Source organism: Choristoneura fumiferana, chromosome 4 (assembly GCF_025370935.1).
Source record: "Choristoneura fumiferana chromosome 4, NRCan_CFum_1, whole genome shotgun sequence".
NCBI classification, from domain to species: domain Eukaryota; kingdom Metazoa; phylum Arthropoda; class Insecta; order Lepidoptera; family Tortricidae; genus Choristoneura; species Choristoneura fumiferana.
Genome location: NC_133475.1, coordinates 15,198,439 through 15,216,987, shown reverse-complemented (window position 1 = coordinate 15,216,987; position 18,549 = coordinate 15,198,439). Strand labels below are relative to the sequence as shown.

Here is an 18,549-nt window from a genome sequence, read left to right as displayed (position 1 = left end):
CATAATAGTGTCTAAGGTACTTCTTCTTTTTTTCGGTGTTGGTTCGAAGGTGTCGCTGGGCAAAGTGAAGAGCCGCGCTCTCGTCTTGAGCTCGTTGGCTCGCGTAACGGTTCTTCACTTCGCGTGTGACGTAGTCTATTGTGCGCCCGACCGGTTGCAACTAATACGAAATCGTTGAGCGCTGTCTGCTTGTTTATAAAAGTATTTTTTTTGTTTGTTAATTTTTTTAGTTGTATTTATCCTCTTGTTGATTGTAGGGTAAAATAAATAGTGTAAACAATGTTGAATTTCCTTTAATTTGAGAATTACACAGGTTATAAGTAAAAAAAATAACACCAATTCCGAAGACCAGGACCGCCCCGCTACATACCCCCTTTTTTAGGTTTGAATTTTTACTTATAAAAATTCTCTATCTCACGTTCTCAACAGTTATGCAGATATTATCTCATTCACACATCCACACTAGCAAGACCCACTTCAATTGTACTTCACGCGATCAAAACAGCAGTAACACTCGGAGCGTGTTTTTGCGACCTAATAGACTGAGTATAATTTTTATTTCATAATTAATACTCTAGCTTAACTGTTGATAGTTGTTCTTAGCCTTATAAACGGTTCTCACGGTTGAATTTACTGGAAAAAAGACCCACCGTTTTTTATAATAATAGAAAATTGACGTTCTCTGTATGGTAGAATACAGCCAACATATAATGGTTTCTTCTAATAGTAGAAGAAAATAGTATTAATTTTTTTTACAAAGCACCAAACTTTTTAGGCAGGTCTTATATTCATGGGAATGCGCTACTAAAAATAGTCCTCATGAGATTGATAGATTTATAGGCGGATAGTACAGAGATGGATATGTATATATATATGTGTACTTATATTTAGACTTTATAGTTTGTTGATTTAAAATCCTTGACATGCCAGTCACCTAAATTGTTACCGTGCATGTCTTCGAGTTCATAAACTAGATTTGATTTTTTTGACACAATTTTACACTTTATATATTTGGGTGCGAGTTTTTTTGCGAACCTGTTGTCCTTGTTGCTTAGAAGGTAAGTCCTCCTCCAGACTATATCACCGACATCGAAATGAATATCTCTTCGGCGCAGATTATAATAAGTTGTATTACGTGAGTGTGACTTTAGTATAGCGGTTTGAACTTTATCGAAATAATTCCTTAAGTAACCCAAATTTTCGGCGTACGTTTCTCTAGGTGTAAAAATGATGTCATTTTTAGTATCTGAGTCTATATAATGAGAGCCACAAGTCACTAATTCACGTCCATATACTAGAAACGAAGGTGTGAATCCAGTGACTTCATTAACAGATGAATTGATGGCGAACTGAATTTTTGGGATGTTCACGTCCCAGGATCTATGATCATTTTCTATAAACGTACAGACTGCCGTTAAGGCCGTTTTATTATATCTCTCCGTGTTGTTGACTTGAGGTGTGTACTTAGGTGTGTAGTTAACGTTAGGAACTCTATATTTTGAGAATAATTGCTTCATTAGGTTGCTTGTAAATTGTTTTCCATTATCCATTAATACCGTACTTGGAACACCGTGTATAAGAAAAACGTTTTCCTCAAGAATCCTAACTATATTCTCACTAGTTGCTTGTCGAATGGGGAAAAGCAGACAGTATTTGCTAAAACAACAAGTCACCACAAACAGGAATGTATTATGTTTTCTTGAGGGAGGTAGTGGTCCTACAAGATCCATGCTCAACATTTGGAAAGGGCGGGAGCAATTCTTAGGACGGCCCATCAAGCCCAGAGTAGCGCGATTACCGTGCTTATGAGCGTTACATGCGTCACACCCGAGAACAAAGTTGGTGACATCGCGATGCATGTCGGGCCAGAAATACTTTAAGCACAGTCGTTTATGTGTCTTGTAAATTCCAAAATGACCAGAAGTGGGTTCAGAGTGGTTTTTAGAGATAAGCTCAGTTCTATATTCGAGTGGAATGACCTCCTTCCACTCAAACTCTCTTCTCAAGGGACACAGGCTTTTTTTGTGTCGAAAAAGTTTATTTCCAGTGACTTTATAATCTAGAAATGACGTGGGTGAGTTCTGGCAACCATTATAAATATTTAAGTACCACGGATCTTTAGTAATATATGCTACATCCGCATACACACGGCTATCTTCGATAGTGGCTATCGGAACAGAACGCGAAAGGCTGTCAGGTACCACGTTGTCAGAACCCCGACGGTGTTTGATTTCTAAATTAAACGCTGACATACGGACGCCCCATCGAGCCAGACGACCTGTGGGATTATTGATGTTAAAGAACCATTTTAGGGATGAGTGATCTGTGTAAACCACAGTTTTTTTCCCGTTTTCGAGATAACACCTCCAGTGCTCAATAGCGGTTAGAACAGCTAAAGCTTCTCGCTCAGTAGCGCTATAATTTCGTTCCTTACTAGAAAGCGATTTACTCATGTAAGCTATAACCTTTTCTTCCTCACCAAAAATCTGAGTCAACACTGCGCCAATCCCGTAATCACTGGCATCTGTGTGTACTTGGAATGGTTTTGAGTAGTCCGGACAAGATAAAACTGGCGAAGAGATTAGACGTTCTTTTAGTGTGTGAAAGGCTTTGTCAGCTTCAGGCGACCAATGAAAAGGCGGAGATGTTTTCGCTTGAGAAGTTAATTTATTCAACGGAGCAGCTACTGAACTGAAATTCGTTATAAATCTGCGGTACCAAGAGGCTGTGCCAATGAAACGGCGCACTTCTTTCCGATTGGTTGGTGTGGGGTAATTAATGATTGCTTCGATTTTATTTGGGTCCGGCTGAAGGCCGTTAGAATTCACAATGTAGCCCAAATATTTCAATTCCTTCTTGAAAAAATTACACTTTTTATAGCTAATGGTTAAACTTGCAGATTTCAGTTTTTCTAAAACGCGAACAAGTAATGATATATGTTGCTCAAAGGTAGAGGAGACAATAATAATATCATCAATGTAGACAAACACCCTGTGCTCAAATTCCGGCCCATAAAACAGCATATCAACTAAACGTTGCTGCGTCGCCGGCGCGTTAGTTAAACCGAACGGCATAGATTTGAATTGGAAAGTGCCTCTAGATGGAATGTAGAAGGCTGTCTTACATTTATCCTCGTCTTTAATTGGAATTTGCCAGAAACTTTTTGATAAATCCAGACTGGAAAGATATTTCGCGTCACGTAAATTATCAAGTATCTCCGAAATGTATGGTATACTATACGCGTCTTTGGTAGTAACTGCATTGAGTTTACGGCTGTCCAAGCAAAACCTCAGTTCCCCATTTTTCTTAGGAGTTAGTAACACAGGCGATGACCATGGACTCTCACACGGCTCGACGACGTCCTCCTGTATCATTTCATCTAACTGCTCCACCAGAATACGCTGTTTCTCGGGAGACATCCTATAATATCGCTGCCGAATTGGCTCTGCATCCCCAGTATCAATACTGTGAGCTATTAGGGTGGTACGTCCCAGGCCACGTTGTTCATATGAAATTTCTTTAAATTGTGATATAATGATGTCCGCGGTAACTCTCTGTTCTTCAGATAAATGATCATAATCACAAACCTGTGCGCCTGGACTCGCCGTTAGGGTGTCTACCGAATGAGTAACGCTACAAATAGTTACGGAATCTAAATTTTTTGGAAACAGACCAAACACTCTCCAAAAATCCATACCCAAAATTAAAAAATTTTGTATGTCAGGGGCTACGTACACTTTAAGTATGTGTGTTTGATCGAGAAATGACATAGGTAATTGCATTGTACCTATATTTTTCAACCTTTGTCCACCGGCAGCAACGAAACTCAACGATTCATCTTTATTAATTAAAAAACCGGCATCTAAGAAGCGTCTGTGATAGTTGTTACCTAAAATTGTAACACTAGATCCAGTATCAAGTAAACCATTAATAGAATTACCACCTATGTTGACATTCACGAACGGTCTACTGCGATCATTATTAGTTTTTGTTTCATTTTGAGCATTGCGGACTGAAGCAACCGAGTAGCATGCGAAAAATTTGGAAATAAATTTAAGCCAGGAATTCCAATCATCTTTACCAAAATTAGCACTGAAACTCTCGCCGGCCATCGATCCACTGCAATCCGCATTACTCAGTTTTTTGAAACGCTATGTTCCGGATTACAATTCACGCACTCTGGATAGCGAATGCCCTTTTTACCACATTTAAAACAAATAGGAAAATGCGGTTGCTTGCACTCCTTAAGGGTATGTGAATTGCTACGACACCTAGGACAGTATTTATTTAGTGCTGTCGATCCGTGGTTCGAGTTGCCAGGCGCAACATGTACAGCATTAACATGTGAAGGTCTCTCCTGAGTAAATTTATGGTAACTATGATTATACATTCTTGAAGTGCCTGGATGATTATTGAAGTTACTATTGAAGCCTTTGGATCTGTGATAGTTGTTAGACTGTGAATTAGTTCGATTATTAAAGTAACTGTTAACTCTTTGCTGTTTAGTATAAGCGAATTCTGGTGCCAGCGTTTCGGACGATACTCTAGGAGGTTCATGGAATAACGATTGGCGTGATTGGATGCTCTCATAATTAGAGCAAATCCGTTTCAAAGTGTCGAGGTCATTTATAACTGGATGAGCGGCAAGTGTACTGGCGTAACATGGTCTTATATTGTGAAGGATTATCTCCAACTTATCCTGTTCATCTAACGGTTTTGACAACCTAGTAAACAAGCCGTGCATGATAGATAAGTAGATAGTGATATTTTCTAATTCACCCTGAGTACGTGACCTAATTTCAGCTAAGAGCCGATAGTCGTAGTCTCTCTGACCGAAATCCTGCCTAAGTAGAGCTACCATTTCATCCCAAGTTTTAACCTTCTCCTTTATGCAGCGAAACCAGTGTAGTGCATCATCGGTGAAGATTTCATAAGCGAATTGCAATAAACGATCTTTACCGATGTTCCTAGCGTAAACAAACTCGTTCACCCTTTGTATGAAAGACAGCACACATGTCTTACCCGAATATTTCAATTTAGCCAGATCAGAGTTCAAACTACGGTCACAAGTGACAGGTACAGCGATTGGTGCAGTGTCAATCTCGGGAGGTGAATCAGAAATTGCATGTGGTCTCAAGGCCGTAATATCCCTATACTGATTATTGAATGTCGCACAGTTGTATTTGTACTGCTCCGCCAAACCTGGTTCAATATTTATAATTCTATTTGACCTGTGATATATATGGTTTAAGAGATTCTCTGTACGCAAGAACAAGTTCTTATCGAAACGGCTCTTAAGCGAAGCTAACATGGTCTGCGATTTTTGAAGACTTTCCCTCACAGCAACAAGGTCAACCGCAGGTTCCAGATGCGACTCCAGAATATCTTCTGCAGGTGTAGTTAATTTCGCAATTTGACTACGCAGCTCTTGCACCGAACCGGCCGAACCACCCCTAAGGAGGACCTCATACTCTAACTCAGCTTTTTGAAGAGATAAATATTTAATGGTGTATGCCATATCCAATGTTTTCAAACCGCACTAGTTAACAAAATAATTAATTGAGAAGAAATGAGTGTTGCGAAGACTTTGGTGTCGATTTGAAAGCGTTAAAATTCGTTGGTAGGTGTGTGGAATGCGAACTGAACAAAAACAATAGCGCGTTTAACGATAATTACAATGTCGGTAGCTTCACCCATCCACAATTGCTAGAAAGCTCCAATGAATTACTAACTAAACATCCACACACAGATCAACTGCAATATAATCAGCCGAGATCGCAATTTCAATAAAATAATCAAAAGATGCTGCCCAGCAGTTGGTATATAATGACAGCGTTTAAGTAGACTAATTCCTATAGAGAATTAGTTGTAATAATGTAGATAGAACGATCATAAATTCATTGAATAATAATAAAAAATTATATATTAAAAAAAAAACAATAAAAATAAATAATAATTAACAACCATGTACAGGGCAGTTGTAATTATGATATACAATTGATCAAAAAGCGGTTACCAATAGTGTTGCCAAACAAGAGGATTCCATTCATAAATTAAAAAAACCAATAAATAATTGCACGACTGTTTCTTTAATTAAAAAAAAACATCTCAAATAATGACTAGATTTTATTATGGGTTCACCATGTTTAGGGCAACTGCAGTAATCAATCAAATAAAAGCCGTTAATCAATTAAAATTGAGCTGCCAAGCAAATGTGTTTCATAATAATCGTTAAATTAATGTTGCATTAATTATATAAATTAAAATTATTCTCTCTTCATAAAATCATTCTCAAATATATCCTTCCTCAAATTTTTAAATTGTATAAAATTATTAATTAAAAGTAAAACATATTTTCGAGGGTAGACTGAGAGGCATTAATAAATTGCAACTAGAATTATCATTAACTCGGCAACCGCAATAACACAATCACACATAGAATGCTAAAAAGCAGTTATAATACCATACCTAGTACGCGGATTGATTAAAACAATAAAATAAAGAAAAGCAATGTCGCGCCAAGGAAATTAAAAAGATGTGGGTAGAACCGGTAACTAGAAACCTCCTATAGTAACAACATAATTTTGCAAAATAAACCACCCGCGTACTGGTAACTGCGATACAGACTTAAAAACTAGATTTTGCCCAGTGAAACAGTCTACCAACACCAATGAAAACTAAAAAAAATATACATTAGGAATCTGTAACTGTATGCTCAGCTCTATTAAAAAAAAACCTCTAGTAGGCGCCAATGTGACGGTTAGCGTCACCACTAGAGGTAGGTTCTAAAGAGATAAATAACTGTAAGGCCAACTATAAGGTTACCAAAATTTATTAATTTAAATACAATTTTACAAGATCCCGGCTAGGGCGTGAGAACTTACGTAGGATTAAATAGAATTAGAGTGAGCACACCGACGGGGAAAAAAACGATACAGATCCCTAATTGGGGTCACTTCCCTGCCTGGAGGTAACGACGAGCCGCGGCAGGACTTCAGGCTTGAATTCGGGCCCTCCGGATTTCCGGAACCGTGGATCCGGGTCGATGGAAGTGATGCCGAGCAGCCGCCAACGGCGCCACCGCTCCAAGACTGACCCCCAAACTTGCTCCCTAAAAATCCCGAAAATTGGCCATTCACAAAAAGTCCGATTTCGTGTTTGTGACTGCAACACCGGGATTTTGGACGAAACTTATGGCTTGATGATTGCGGATACGGGTTAAGTGAGCCCCAAGCATTAGCAATCACTGATGTGGCAGTCACAAACAATCACATTATAAGGGCAGAATTAAAGCTATGCATTCACAATAGGGTTCACTAGCAAAATTAATTCGCCGTAAGCACAGTATGATTTAGCATGCCGAGAAGCGAATCCTACATCTACTAGATCATTTATAATCTGAATTAAGTATAAAATGGCATTTTGTATATTTAAATCGTATTATTATTTTTTACGAGGGTAGCAGCAACCTTCCAGAATTTTATGGTATACGGGAATTATAAAATCACACTGCAGAATGACGTGATAAGTCTGATGAAAATTTTAAATGATTATTTCTGGATAGGTAGGTAAAACAAATCTAATAGCCACAATAAATAAGTTCCTTATAGGGGACTGGTGCGATGACAAAGTTATACATTAATATTGAAAACGATTTTAATACGTATAGAAACGATTAAAGTATACAAATAATCGTTAAATAATTAATAAGTTTGTTTTATAAAAAATCCTCACTATTTTTGTACGAGGGTAGCGGTAATTTTCCAGAACTCTAATTACAGTATCGATCGGAAGCAATACAATGCACAATGTTTGCGATAGGTTTAATTAGGCAGATTTAGTGTTGCACCAGTTGTATTTTCAACCAAAAGAAAAAGCATAAAATTCATGCAATGCAATAATTACGGCGATAGACTAGAATGGCAGCTTATAGTAGTAAAATGTTCGCAACACTCACCCGACTCGGGGAAAACACTTGATTTTAAATTTAGATTGTTTTTATTTAAATAATTTTTAAAATTACACCATAATAGTGTCTAAGGTACTTCTTCTTTTTTTCGGTGTTGGTTCGAAGGTGTCGCTGGGCAAAGTGAAGAGCCGCGCTCTCGTCTTGAGCTCGTTGGCTCGCGTAACGGTTCTTTACTTCGCGTGTGACGTAGTCTATTGTGCGCCCGACCGGTTGCAACTAATACGAAATCGTTGAGCGCTGTCTGCTTGTTTATAAAAGTATTTTTTTTTGTTTGTTAATTTTTTTAGTTGTATTTATCCTCTTGTTGATTGTAGGGTAAAATAAATAGTGTAAACAATGTTGAATTTCCTTTAATTTGAGAATTACACAGGTTATAAGTAAAAAAAATAACACCAATTCCGAAGACCAGGACCGCCCCGCTACAAAATCCTAATTTATTCAGGATGCTTGTAATTGTAACGCTGCTTTTACCCGCAGCTTCGCTCGCGTTACCTAAATTTCAAAAAGCAAGCAATCAAGCAAGACAATTTGCACACATGCGTAGTTAAGCATTCAACTGTTGCAGATTTGATCCAAGTACTTTAATACGCAGGGGAGTGCAAGCAATCATTTATTCGCTATAATAAACTCATTATTTGGATAATATTCGAAGGTTTTAAAGCAATGTAAAGAAGTAAGATTAAAGAGATAGGGAAAGTGAATTTACAGCCCGCCATTATCAGGCGATCCAGATCAAGTAAACCCCAAGTTAAAACCCCTTAATAGCGCTGTGTTGGCAACAATTATTTATTCAAATTCTTGGCATGCTGATAAAAGAATTCTATTTGCGAATACAAATGTAACTTAAGTGTAATTAAAATTTGTTATCTCAGCAGTTAGTTTTTTCTGCTGGACTGTACTAACAGTGTCATTGCTTGTCGCTAACATTTAATTATAATAAAAATACATATTCCCGGTCTTTTAAACATAATTTGTTCATAAAATAAAAATAAAAAAATCTATGGCCTGACTATACAACTAAATTATAGACATGCCTAAAACGATAGTTTCTATGAATTGAAATGTTTTAAATACATGTTGATTGTCTACATTTTGTGATGCCACGGCAAATACTTCGAATGAGGGTAAGGTAAGAAGAAAGGAAGCGAAAGCAACTTATGACAAAAATACATTTAACAATTATTAAGTCATAAGTTTGGCACATCTATTTATATTTGTGTCTGCGTTTAATTTGTCGATTTAGTCCGTAGTAGACTTATCATAGGCCAAAACCGTTGGAAAAACCTCATAGTAATTTCCCTCTTTCCCAGTTCTATTCTGTAAACACGTATAAAACGTCTACAAATAAGGAAGTAGAAGCGGAAACAAATATATATCTTAGTAAGTGGAGTATTTATGGACCGTTAATGTTATTAGACCCTAACGGGAGTTACACAATAAATTTTATTTAATCCAGGCCTACGCTTTTAATTTTTTATCGCGAATCCGTGTTAAATAGAGAAATATTGAGTTGTTGAAAAAAGGGAGTGTAATTAGAGTAACTTGTGTTATTCTAGGAAAAGCTAGATTGAAATCTGTAGCGAGAGAACGTACTTAAACGTTATTTAAGCTTGAAGTCGGCGGGGCGGGGTGGGTTTAGCTTTGGTAAGTTGGGTCCGAATGAGGGCCTCGGAGCTGAATTCATCATGTGCCTAAGTACTTTTATTACGTGGAGGCTTTTCACGGCGCTTAGACCGGAAACTTAGAAGCAATTTTAACGGCACGTACTTATTCAACTTGAACACCGTGATTTGAGATTTTGTGAAATGTTCAAGTTCTGAAATTTATGTTTGTTTTTGTGTGATGTTTATCTAGTAAGCAGTACCTAGGTTAATTATATAAATTAATATTTATGGTAGGGCTTTATAGTCGGGGTCACTAACCACAAGGTTATAAGTATAGCTGTTTTAGGATATTCGATATTAAGTGCAAATATTTAAATCTCTCACTTCAATTAGGTTTTAATACATTAGATAAAAAAATATTGCGCAAATGACCTGATATAATTGTACAATTATGTTCACTGCACACAGTAAAGGTACCTACAAGGTAAAAGTGCGAGGAACCATTTTATTAGACGGGTATTTAGGTTTGCTAATTTTGTAGGTAGTAAAAAAGCCGTGGTGGCCTAGTGGTTTGACCAATCGCCTCTCAAGCAGAGGGTCGTGGGTTCATTTACAATTTACCACGAGCTTTGCGGTGAAGAAAAACATCGTGAGGAAAACTGCACTAACCTGAGAAGCAATTCAATGGTACGTGTGAAGTTCCCAATCCGCACTGGGCCCGCGTGGGAACTATGGCCCAAGCCCTCTTGTTCTGAGAGGAGGCCTGTGCCCAGCAGTGGGACGTATATAGGCTGGGATGGGATTTTGTAGTTATGGGAATCATTCTGCGATGATCTTTATGGGTCAATCAACAATTTCTTGTTTTGTGTGTCACTACTGGTAAATCTATTTTATTTCAAAAATATAAGACGTACATTGATTCTATTATGTTAATAATTTAGTTAGACTATCATCCAAACAACTGAACAAAATATAGAATAATACATTTTATAATTTATAGATAAATTATTGGTTTTCTAGGGGACACATTTTCACTTCCATACAAAAATTTCGTGTCCCTGTGCATACATTCAATGTTTAATTTCGTCTTGGTGTAAAAAAATGCTTCACTGGTATTTAATGTTATGGTTATTTAAATAAAATACTGCATTTAGTATCTTAAAACGTTGTGCCAATCTACAGAACTTGAATATTTAATTTTACAGTACAGTTTAAAAAAGTGTCCCTGTGAAAATAAAAAATACTAAGTCCCCTAACTTACCATTCTAAAAGTAGGTGTAAATGTAATGACGTCGCATGACCTTGGCTAGACCAATAGATAACCTATCTGAATGTCACATGACTCGGTCCGCCATTGATGCGGCATTTTTTAGCATTGTTCATTTTGTCTGGCGCTCTTACACAGGTACGGTGTCTTTATTCCAATTCTCCTGACTTACCGCGATATTTCATAAGTTTTTCATGATTGTGGTTTAAAATAGAGCTTAATACATGGCATGACGGTCTAATATTCTAAAGCAACTTGTTTTATTTTGTGTTTTCGTTTATATTATGCTTTTACTGGTTTTTACATGAATTTGTCTCTTGGTCATCGTCCCTAGCTGACCTTTTCGGTGACCCAAGAGACTTTTTTGGTGAGTCATGAGACATTGATCTGTTTGTTAAAGCAATCCGTAACTGAATTCACTAAAAGCTATAATTTTAGCATTAACAAACTTAACATTTTCGTATTTCTCAGGATTTTAAATATCGGTGACCCCTGTTCTTCTACGTATCTCCTCATTTCTGATTCGATCCAGTAGAGAAACCCCAAGCATAGCACTCTCCATAGCTCGCTGAGCAACTCTGAGCCTATTTATAAGAATATAGTGAAGCACCACGTCTCGGATCCATATGCCATCACTGACAACACACATTGGTCAAAGACTTTCGTCTTAAGGCACTGAGGAATTTTGGACGAAAAGACATTGCGGAGTTCCCTGAGCTGCCCATCTGAGTTGGATTCGGTGATTGACCTCCTTGTCGAAGTTGGACCCACCTAATTGGATGGTTCGTCCTAAGTCCTAGGTATACATACGCGTCAACAACTTCCAGAACCAAATTCTCAACCAAAACAAGGGTCGACACTACATGAACATTCGACATGACCTTAGTCTTGTCCCTGTTCATTTTGAGGCCCACCCGTTGGAAGACTCGATTGAGGCCTTCGAGCATCAAGCTGAGTTCTTCCATCCACTTTGCCATGAACACAATATCGTCGGCAAACCGAAGGTGCTGATGCCTAGTCCTTTCCATTGCAGAAGCTTGAAGGCGTCTTCCAAAGCGGCAGTAAACAGTTTCGGAGATATGACATCTCCCTGTTTGAAGCCTCTTTTCAAGGGAATTGCCTTCGAACTCTGTTCCTGTACTCGGACCGAAAAAGTGGCGTTTTTATACAAACACTACAACATTTCGATATACTGATAGTCAATACGACATCGCTGGAGAGACTCTAGCACCGCCCGCGTTTCAACACTTTCAACCAAATCAAAGACTTTCTCGTAATCCACAAACGCTAGACATAGCGGCAAGTTATACTCTTTGGTCTTCTGTATGACTTGCCGCAGCGTATGTATCTGGTCTACGGTACTATATCATTTTCGGAACCCGGCTTGTTCGGGTGGCTGGAAGTCATCGAGCCTGCGTTCGAGACGATTTACTATGACTCTGGACAGCTCCCTGGCACCCCGGAGCTTATAAACATGGCTCAACAGCGAGATGGGCCTATAGTTCTTCAATAGGGCGTGTCAAGTCAGTTGCAACATCGTGATTTGAGTTGTTTTTGTGAAGAGGTTTTTGCCCATGTCGCTACCAAGACATTATCAGCCACTTCACATTGGAGACACATCATCATCATCGATCGTTAGCCTACAGCAGTCTACTGCTGGACATAGGCCTCCTCCACGGCACGCCACAACACTGTCTCCAGCCCCTCGCATCCATCCGCCGCCAGCGATCCTCTAAAGGTCATCCGTCCACCGTGCCTCAGGACGCCCTACACTACGTTTTCCCGTCCATGGTCTCGTCTGCTCCACCGTTCATCGGTCCTGCGACATACGTGGCCAGCCAAACGCCACTTCAGCGTACTAATTCTCTAAGCAACGTCGGTGAGTTTCGTTCTTTGTCAGATTATGTGATTTCGGATTTTATCCTTCGAAGAAACCCCTAGCATTGCTCTCTCCATAGCTCGCTGCGACCTTGAATTTGTTGATTATCCCCGCAGTCAAAGTCCACGTTCGTCAAAGTCACGTTAAAACTGGTAGGACGCACTGGTTGAAGGCTTTCGTTTTTAGGCACTGAGGATGTCTGACGACAAGATATGCCAAAGTTTCCCGAAAGCCCTACTGTATTCGCCTATTAGCCTCATTCTCAAAGTTGTTTCTACGGAGTTTTATAGTCTGACCAAGATATAGATACTCAGACACAACTTCGAGCGTGGCGCCACCGACGGTAACTGGTCTCGGAATGACATGACTGTTGAACATAACCTTGGTCTTGTCTAAATTCATTCCGAGACCCACTCTTCGGGAAGCATCATTGAGGCTTTCAGCATGTCACAATCCCTGCAGCGACTCTGCCATTATAACTATGTCGTCGGCAAAACGGAGGTGAGAAATGTATGTGCCATTGATATTTATGCCATGTCCGATCCAGTCCAGCAACTTAAAAATATCTTATATATTGGAGACACACCTGTACTCACGCCGACGCCGAGGTATTGACCAGTGGTATATATTAATATGAAGAGCTCAGTTCTAATGCTAAAGTTTCATTAAGTAAAATTGCTATAATGCTATGGAATGATAAAAGCTAAAGTATAAAAGACACATATGCAAGCTCAAGTCCATTCCACTTTAAAAGTCTCTCGAGTCACCATTTTGTCTCTTGGATAACCAACTTGTCCCCAAAAAAAGGCCTTAGTTTTTTTAATTTTTCACACAAGAGTTTCACGGTACTCACTTTTTTTTTACACGATTTGTTGTTAAAATGAAAGAGGCAAATAAAACTTATGATGTATTGTTTTAGTTGAATTTGTTTGATTTATTCTATTTGTCTTTGATGCAAAAATTAATTATTAAAATATGCGGGTAATCAGAGTACAGCTGTCATATCTATGTTTCTATAATGAGGGTACCTTACTTGCCTTTTGAGATTTGAGAGGAACGGTCGTATAATTGCTTCCTAGTACAAAGTAAAAAGACAATAAAGAAAGTAGACTATAATACAACTTTTTTCTTCTGCAAAGACCCTAACCTCCTATAGGTTATGGGCCCAGTGATTTAATTACAATAAATAAGTATAAATATAAATATTTCATCATACTGTGAAAAGTGCCGTTACAAGATTTTAAATTTTCCATAATGGAGAACGTTAAGCAAAAACGTAATATAAAACCGTTTGATGGTGATAAGTACAGCATCTGGAAGTTTCGCATACGATCATTATTAAGTGAGATGGATGTGATTCAGGTAATTGATGATGAAATTCCAAATGAACGAACTGTCCTTTGGGAGAAAAACAATCGCATTGCGAAAAATACCCTTGTGGAGTATTTATCAGATTCATATATTGGTTTCGTAAATGATACAATCACAGCTAAAGAAATATTTATTAATTTGGATTCGCTGTACGAACGTAAAAGTATTGCAACACAATTGTCACTCAGAAAAAAGTTGTTAGGATTAAAACTACAAGGTGACATGCCGTTGATAAAGCATTTTACCATATTTGACGAAATCATAACAGCACTAGCGGCGGCTGGTGCAAAGTTGGATGAAACAGACAAAGTGGCACACTTATTATTAACACTGCCAAAGACGTATGAAGGTGTCACCACAGCGATAGAAACTTTATCCGAAGATAATTTGACTTTACCGTTCGTCAAAACAAGGCTGTTAGACCATGAGGTAAAATTAAAAAATGAAGGCTGCGACACGAGTGTTAAAGTGTTACATGTTGAACACCGAACGGAATTTAACAACAACAAGAGAAAATTTCATCATAATAAGTCGGCTGAAAACTACCCGCAACAATCTAATAAAAAAATTTAAAGGAAATAACAAGTTGAATTCGATGAAATGTTTTCACTGTGGGCGTAAAGGACACGTGAAGAAAGACTGCTTTTATTTCAAAAAGATGTTTACACAAAGGAATACCGCGGACAGAACGCGAACAGTTCAAGCTATTGAAATAAAAGAACCTTCGACATCAAATGATTTTTCAGGTTACGCTTTTATGACAGGAGAGTACGAACAAGAGGAAAATGTCAATAAAGTGTCTTTTCTGTTGGACTCTGGAGCATCCGACCACATCGTTAACAGGGACGATTTTTTTATATCCTATGAAAATTTAAATACACCTGTCAAAATTTCTATTGCTAAAAATGGTGCATTTATTTCAGCAACAAAACGAGGCAACATCAATGTCGTTAGCAACACAGGCATCCCAGGAGTTTTAGAGAATGTACTATTCTGCCGCGAGGTGCCGTACAATCTACTATCTGTCTCAAGGATGCAGCAGGCTGGTTTGACGGTAATATTTGATAAACAAGGAGCTCACATTATAAAAGAAGGTAAAACAATTATGAAAGGTAAATGTACACATAATTTAATCACATTAGATTTTAACCTACCCGCAAAGGTAAATCAGTCTGTTTCCCAGGTATGTCAAAGCAATAAAAATAATTATGAATTATGGCATGCTCGGTTAGGACATATGAGTAAAAATAAATTTCTAGAATTAAAAACAAAAGGCATGATTGAAGATGTGCTACAAATAGAAACTGTTTGTCCTAACGACAATTTATGTGAAGCTTGCATAAATGGGAAACAGACAAGACTACCTTTTAATAAAACTAAAGATAAAAGCTACGTTAAACGACCGTTATTCATTGTACATTCAGATGTATGTGGCCCGATCACTCCTCCATCAATTGAAAACAAGAATTATTTTGTTCTGTTTGTTGATCAATATACGCATTATTGCGTAGTGTATCCATTGGTTTATAAATCAGATGTATTCTCAGCATTCAAGGACTTTGTAGCAAAAAGTGAATCGAAATTTAACTGTAAATTAGTAAATTTATACTGTGACAATGGTGGAGAATATTTATCTACCGACATGAAAAATTATTGTACAGAAAAGGGAATTACTTATCACTTAACGGTCCCTAGGACCCCACAGCTGAATGGTTCCTCAGAACGCATGGTAAGAACGATTACTGAAAAAGCTCGAGCTCTCCTTAGTGGTGCAAAGTTAGATAAACGCTTTTGGGGTGATGCAGTTTTAACTGCTGTTCATTTAATAAATATTACACCAACCAGGGCTTTACAGCAGAGCAAAACACCATATGAAATGTGGCATGATAGGAAACCTAGCATAAAAACTCTTAAAGTTTTTGGATCAACTGTGTATGTACATAACAAAACCAGTAAAAATAAATTTGATGACAAGTCGTGGAAAGGAATACTGGTAGGCTATGCGCCAAATGGTTATAGAGTATGGAACACAGAATGCGAAAAATATGAAACTGTCAGGGATGTTGTTTGTGATGAGACGAATTTTCTGCAGTCCAGGCCTATTGTAGAGTCTGAAGGGAGTAGTAATAAATATTCCCGTAATGAAACTGGTAGTGACTTGGTGTCCAAACCAGTGTGCTTAAATTCTCCTGATGCAAACATCCCTAAATTAGATAATACAAAATCTAATGAAGGCAGTCCGTGTAAAATTCGCAGAATAGATGAAGTACCTGAATCTGAGATAAAATCTGATAGTTCATTTGTACATAGAGACAACACATCTAATCAACCCTCATTGTGCAGGAGGAGTGAAAGGCTTAAAGGTCGTCCTAGTGTATCTTATAAAGAAATGTATGATGATGATTACTTGTATAGTGCCCTCTCTGTTACAAGCAAAGTACCTAAATCATTTGATGAAATTAAAACACTTAATGATAGGCCTCAGTGGGAGAAAGCAGTTCAAGATGAATTAAATGCTCTTAAAGCAAATAACACGTGGACTTTGGTGCCAAAACCAGATCATAAAAATATAATTGATTGTAAATGGATTTTTACCATAAAAACTGATGGGTTTGGAAAACCAATAAAATATAAGGCACGCCTCGTCGCTAGGGGTTTTAGCCAAGAGTACCTCACAGATTATAATGAAACCTTTGCACCTGTCGCAAGGATTTCAAGTTTTAGATTCATAATCAGTTTTGCTAATCAACACAATTTATTGGTTCATCATATGGACGTAAAAACAGCATTTTTAAATGGTACTCTTAAAGAAGAAATATACATGAAAGTTCCGGAAGGTGTTGTAAATAAAAATAATGCTGTGTGTAAACTTAATAAAGCTTTATACGGGCTTAAACAGGCTGCTAGATGTTGGTTCGAGATGTTTGAAAAGTCTCTTAAAGAAAAAGGTTTTCAAAACTCATCAGTTGATAGATGTATATATATATTAGATAAAGGTGATGTTAATAAAAACATATACGTTGTACTCTATGTTGATGACCTAGTTTTGGTATGTGCCGATGAAGAATCTTTGACTTTGTTTAAAAGATATCTTATGAGTAAATTTGAAATGACTGATCTTAATGACATAAAGTTGTTTCTTGGTATAAGAGTAACAAGAGACATTGATACAATAAAATTAGACCAAACTGCGTACATTCAATCAATTTTAGATAAATATAATATGAGTGATTGTAAATCTGTAAGTACCCCCACTGAGACCAAGTTAAACTATGAGGCATTAAATTCTAAGGATCATTATGACGCCCCATGCCGTAATCTCATAGGATCTTTGATGTACTTAATGATATGTACACGCCCTGATTTGAGTACCTCAATAAATATATTAAGTCGCTATACAAACAATAACAACAAAGAGTTGTGGCAATGTTTAAAAAGGGTGTTAAGGTATCTTAAGGGTACAATGGATTTAAAATTGACTTATAAAAGAAGCGACTATTACAGTGACATATTATGTGGGTATGTAGATTCAGATTGGGGCGGTCATGATCACAATGATAGGAAAAGTACTACTGGTTATATGTTTAAACTTTTTGAGCAAAGTACAATTACTTGGTGCACAAAGAGACAGATGTCAGTAGCAGCTTCGTCTACTGAAGCTGAGTACATGGCATTGTATGAAGCTGTTAAAGAAGCTTTATGGCTTAAGTCTCTAGCCGAAAGTATTAATTTGAAAATAAATATGCCTATTGTAATATTTGAAGATAACAACGGTTGCATAAGTATAGCAAATAATCCCACCAATCATAAAAGGTCAAAACATATCGACATAAAATATCATTTTTCCAGAGAACAAATCGAGAAAAATATAGTAAAATTAAACTATATACCAACAAATCAACAACTGGCAGATGTTTTGACTAAGCCGTTGCCTGCGGGCAGTTATCAGGAAATGCGAAGAAAAATCGGTTTAGAATAAAATTCAATTATGTAACTGTGATTGTAAAGTGCAATTTGATTATTTTTGTTATAATGGTCTGATTAGGTTTTTCTGGGTTTTCCCTAATCCATGCAATAAATGTTGGACCATAATTTACGTTTTTCCCAGAATGTTCTTGGAAGTAATATACGTTCCATTACAGATTATGTAATAATTTAAATAGGTATGTCTATTATGTATAGAAAGCATTATGAATTAATTTTTGAGGGGGCGTGTTGATTTATTCTATTTGTCTTTGATGCAAAAATTAATTATTAAAATAATGCGGGTAATCAGAGTACAGCTGTCATATCTATGTTTTCTATAATGAGGGTACTTTACTTGCCTTTTGAGATTTGAGAGGAACGGTCGTATAATTGCTTCCTAGTACAAAGTAAAAAGACAATAAAGAAAGTAGACTATAATACAACTTTTATTTCTTCTGCAAAGACCCTAACCTCCTATAAATTTTTGCATAAA

The 18,549-nt window shown here is 37.3% G+C and overlaps 2 protein-coding genes across 2 annotated transcripts in view; one reads left to right on the top strand and one right to left on the bottom strand.

Annotated features, from left to right (window-relative positions):
• Positions 1 to 4,129: 4,129 nt before the first annotated feature.
• LOC141427548 (uncharacterized) lies at positions 4,130 to 8,385 on the bottom strand. Its single transcript, XM_074087090.1, has 2 exons — positions 7,958 to 8,385; positions 4,130 to 7,111 (listed from the first exon to the last, which is right to left on the bottom strand). The coding sequence occupies exon 2, from the start codon at positions 5,516 to 5,518 to the stop codon at positions 4,136 to 4,138; it is 1,383 nt and encodes a 460-aa protein (XP_073943191.1). The 5' UTR covers positions 5,519 to 7,111; positions 7,958 to 8,385; the 3' UTR covers positions 4,130 to 4,135.
• Positions 8,386 to 13,163: 4,778 nt separating this feature from the next.
• LOC141427202 (uncharacterized) overlaps positions 13,164 to 18,549 on the top strand; it is a 39,128-nt gene continuing 33,742 nt past the window's right edge. Inside the window, exons 1-3 of the mRNA XM_074086428.1 lie at positions 13,164 to 13,220; positions 14,082 to 14,247; positions 14,837 to 15,144. Coding sequence (XP_073942529.1) covers positions 13,164 to 13,220; positions 14,082 to 14,247; positions 14,837 to 15,144 — 531 coding nt within the window. The remainder of the gene's footprint in view (positions 13,221 to 14,081; positions 14,248 to 14,836; positions 15,145 to 18,549) is intronic.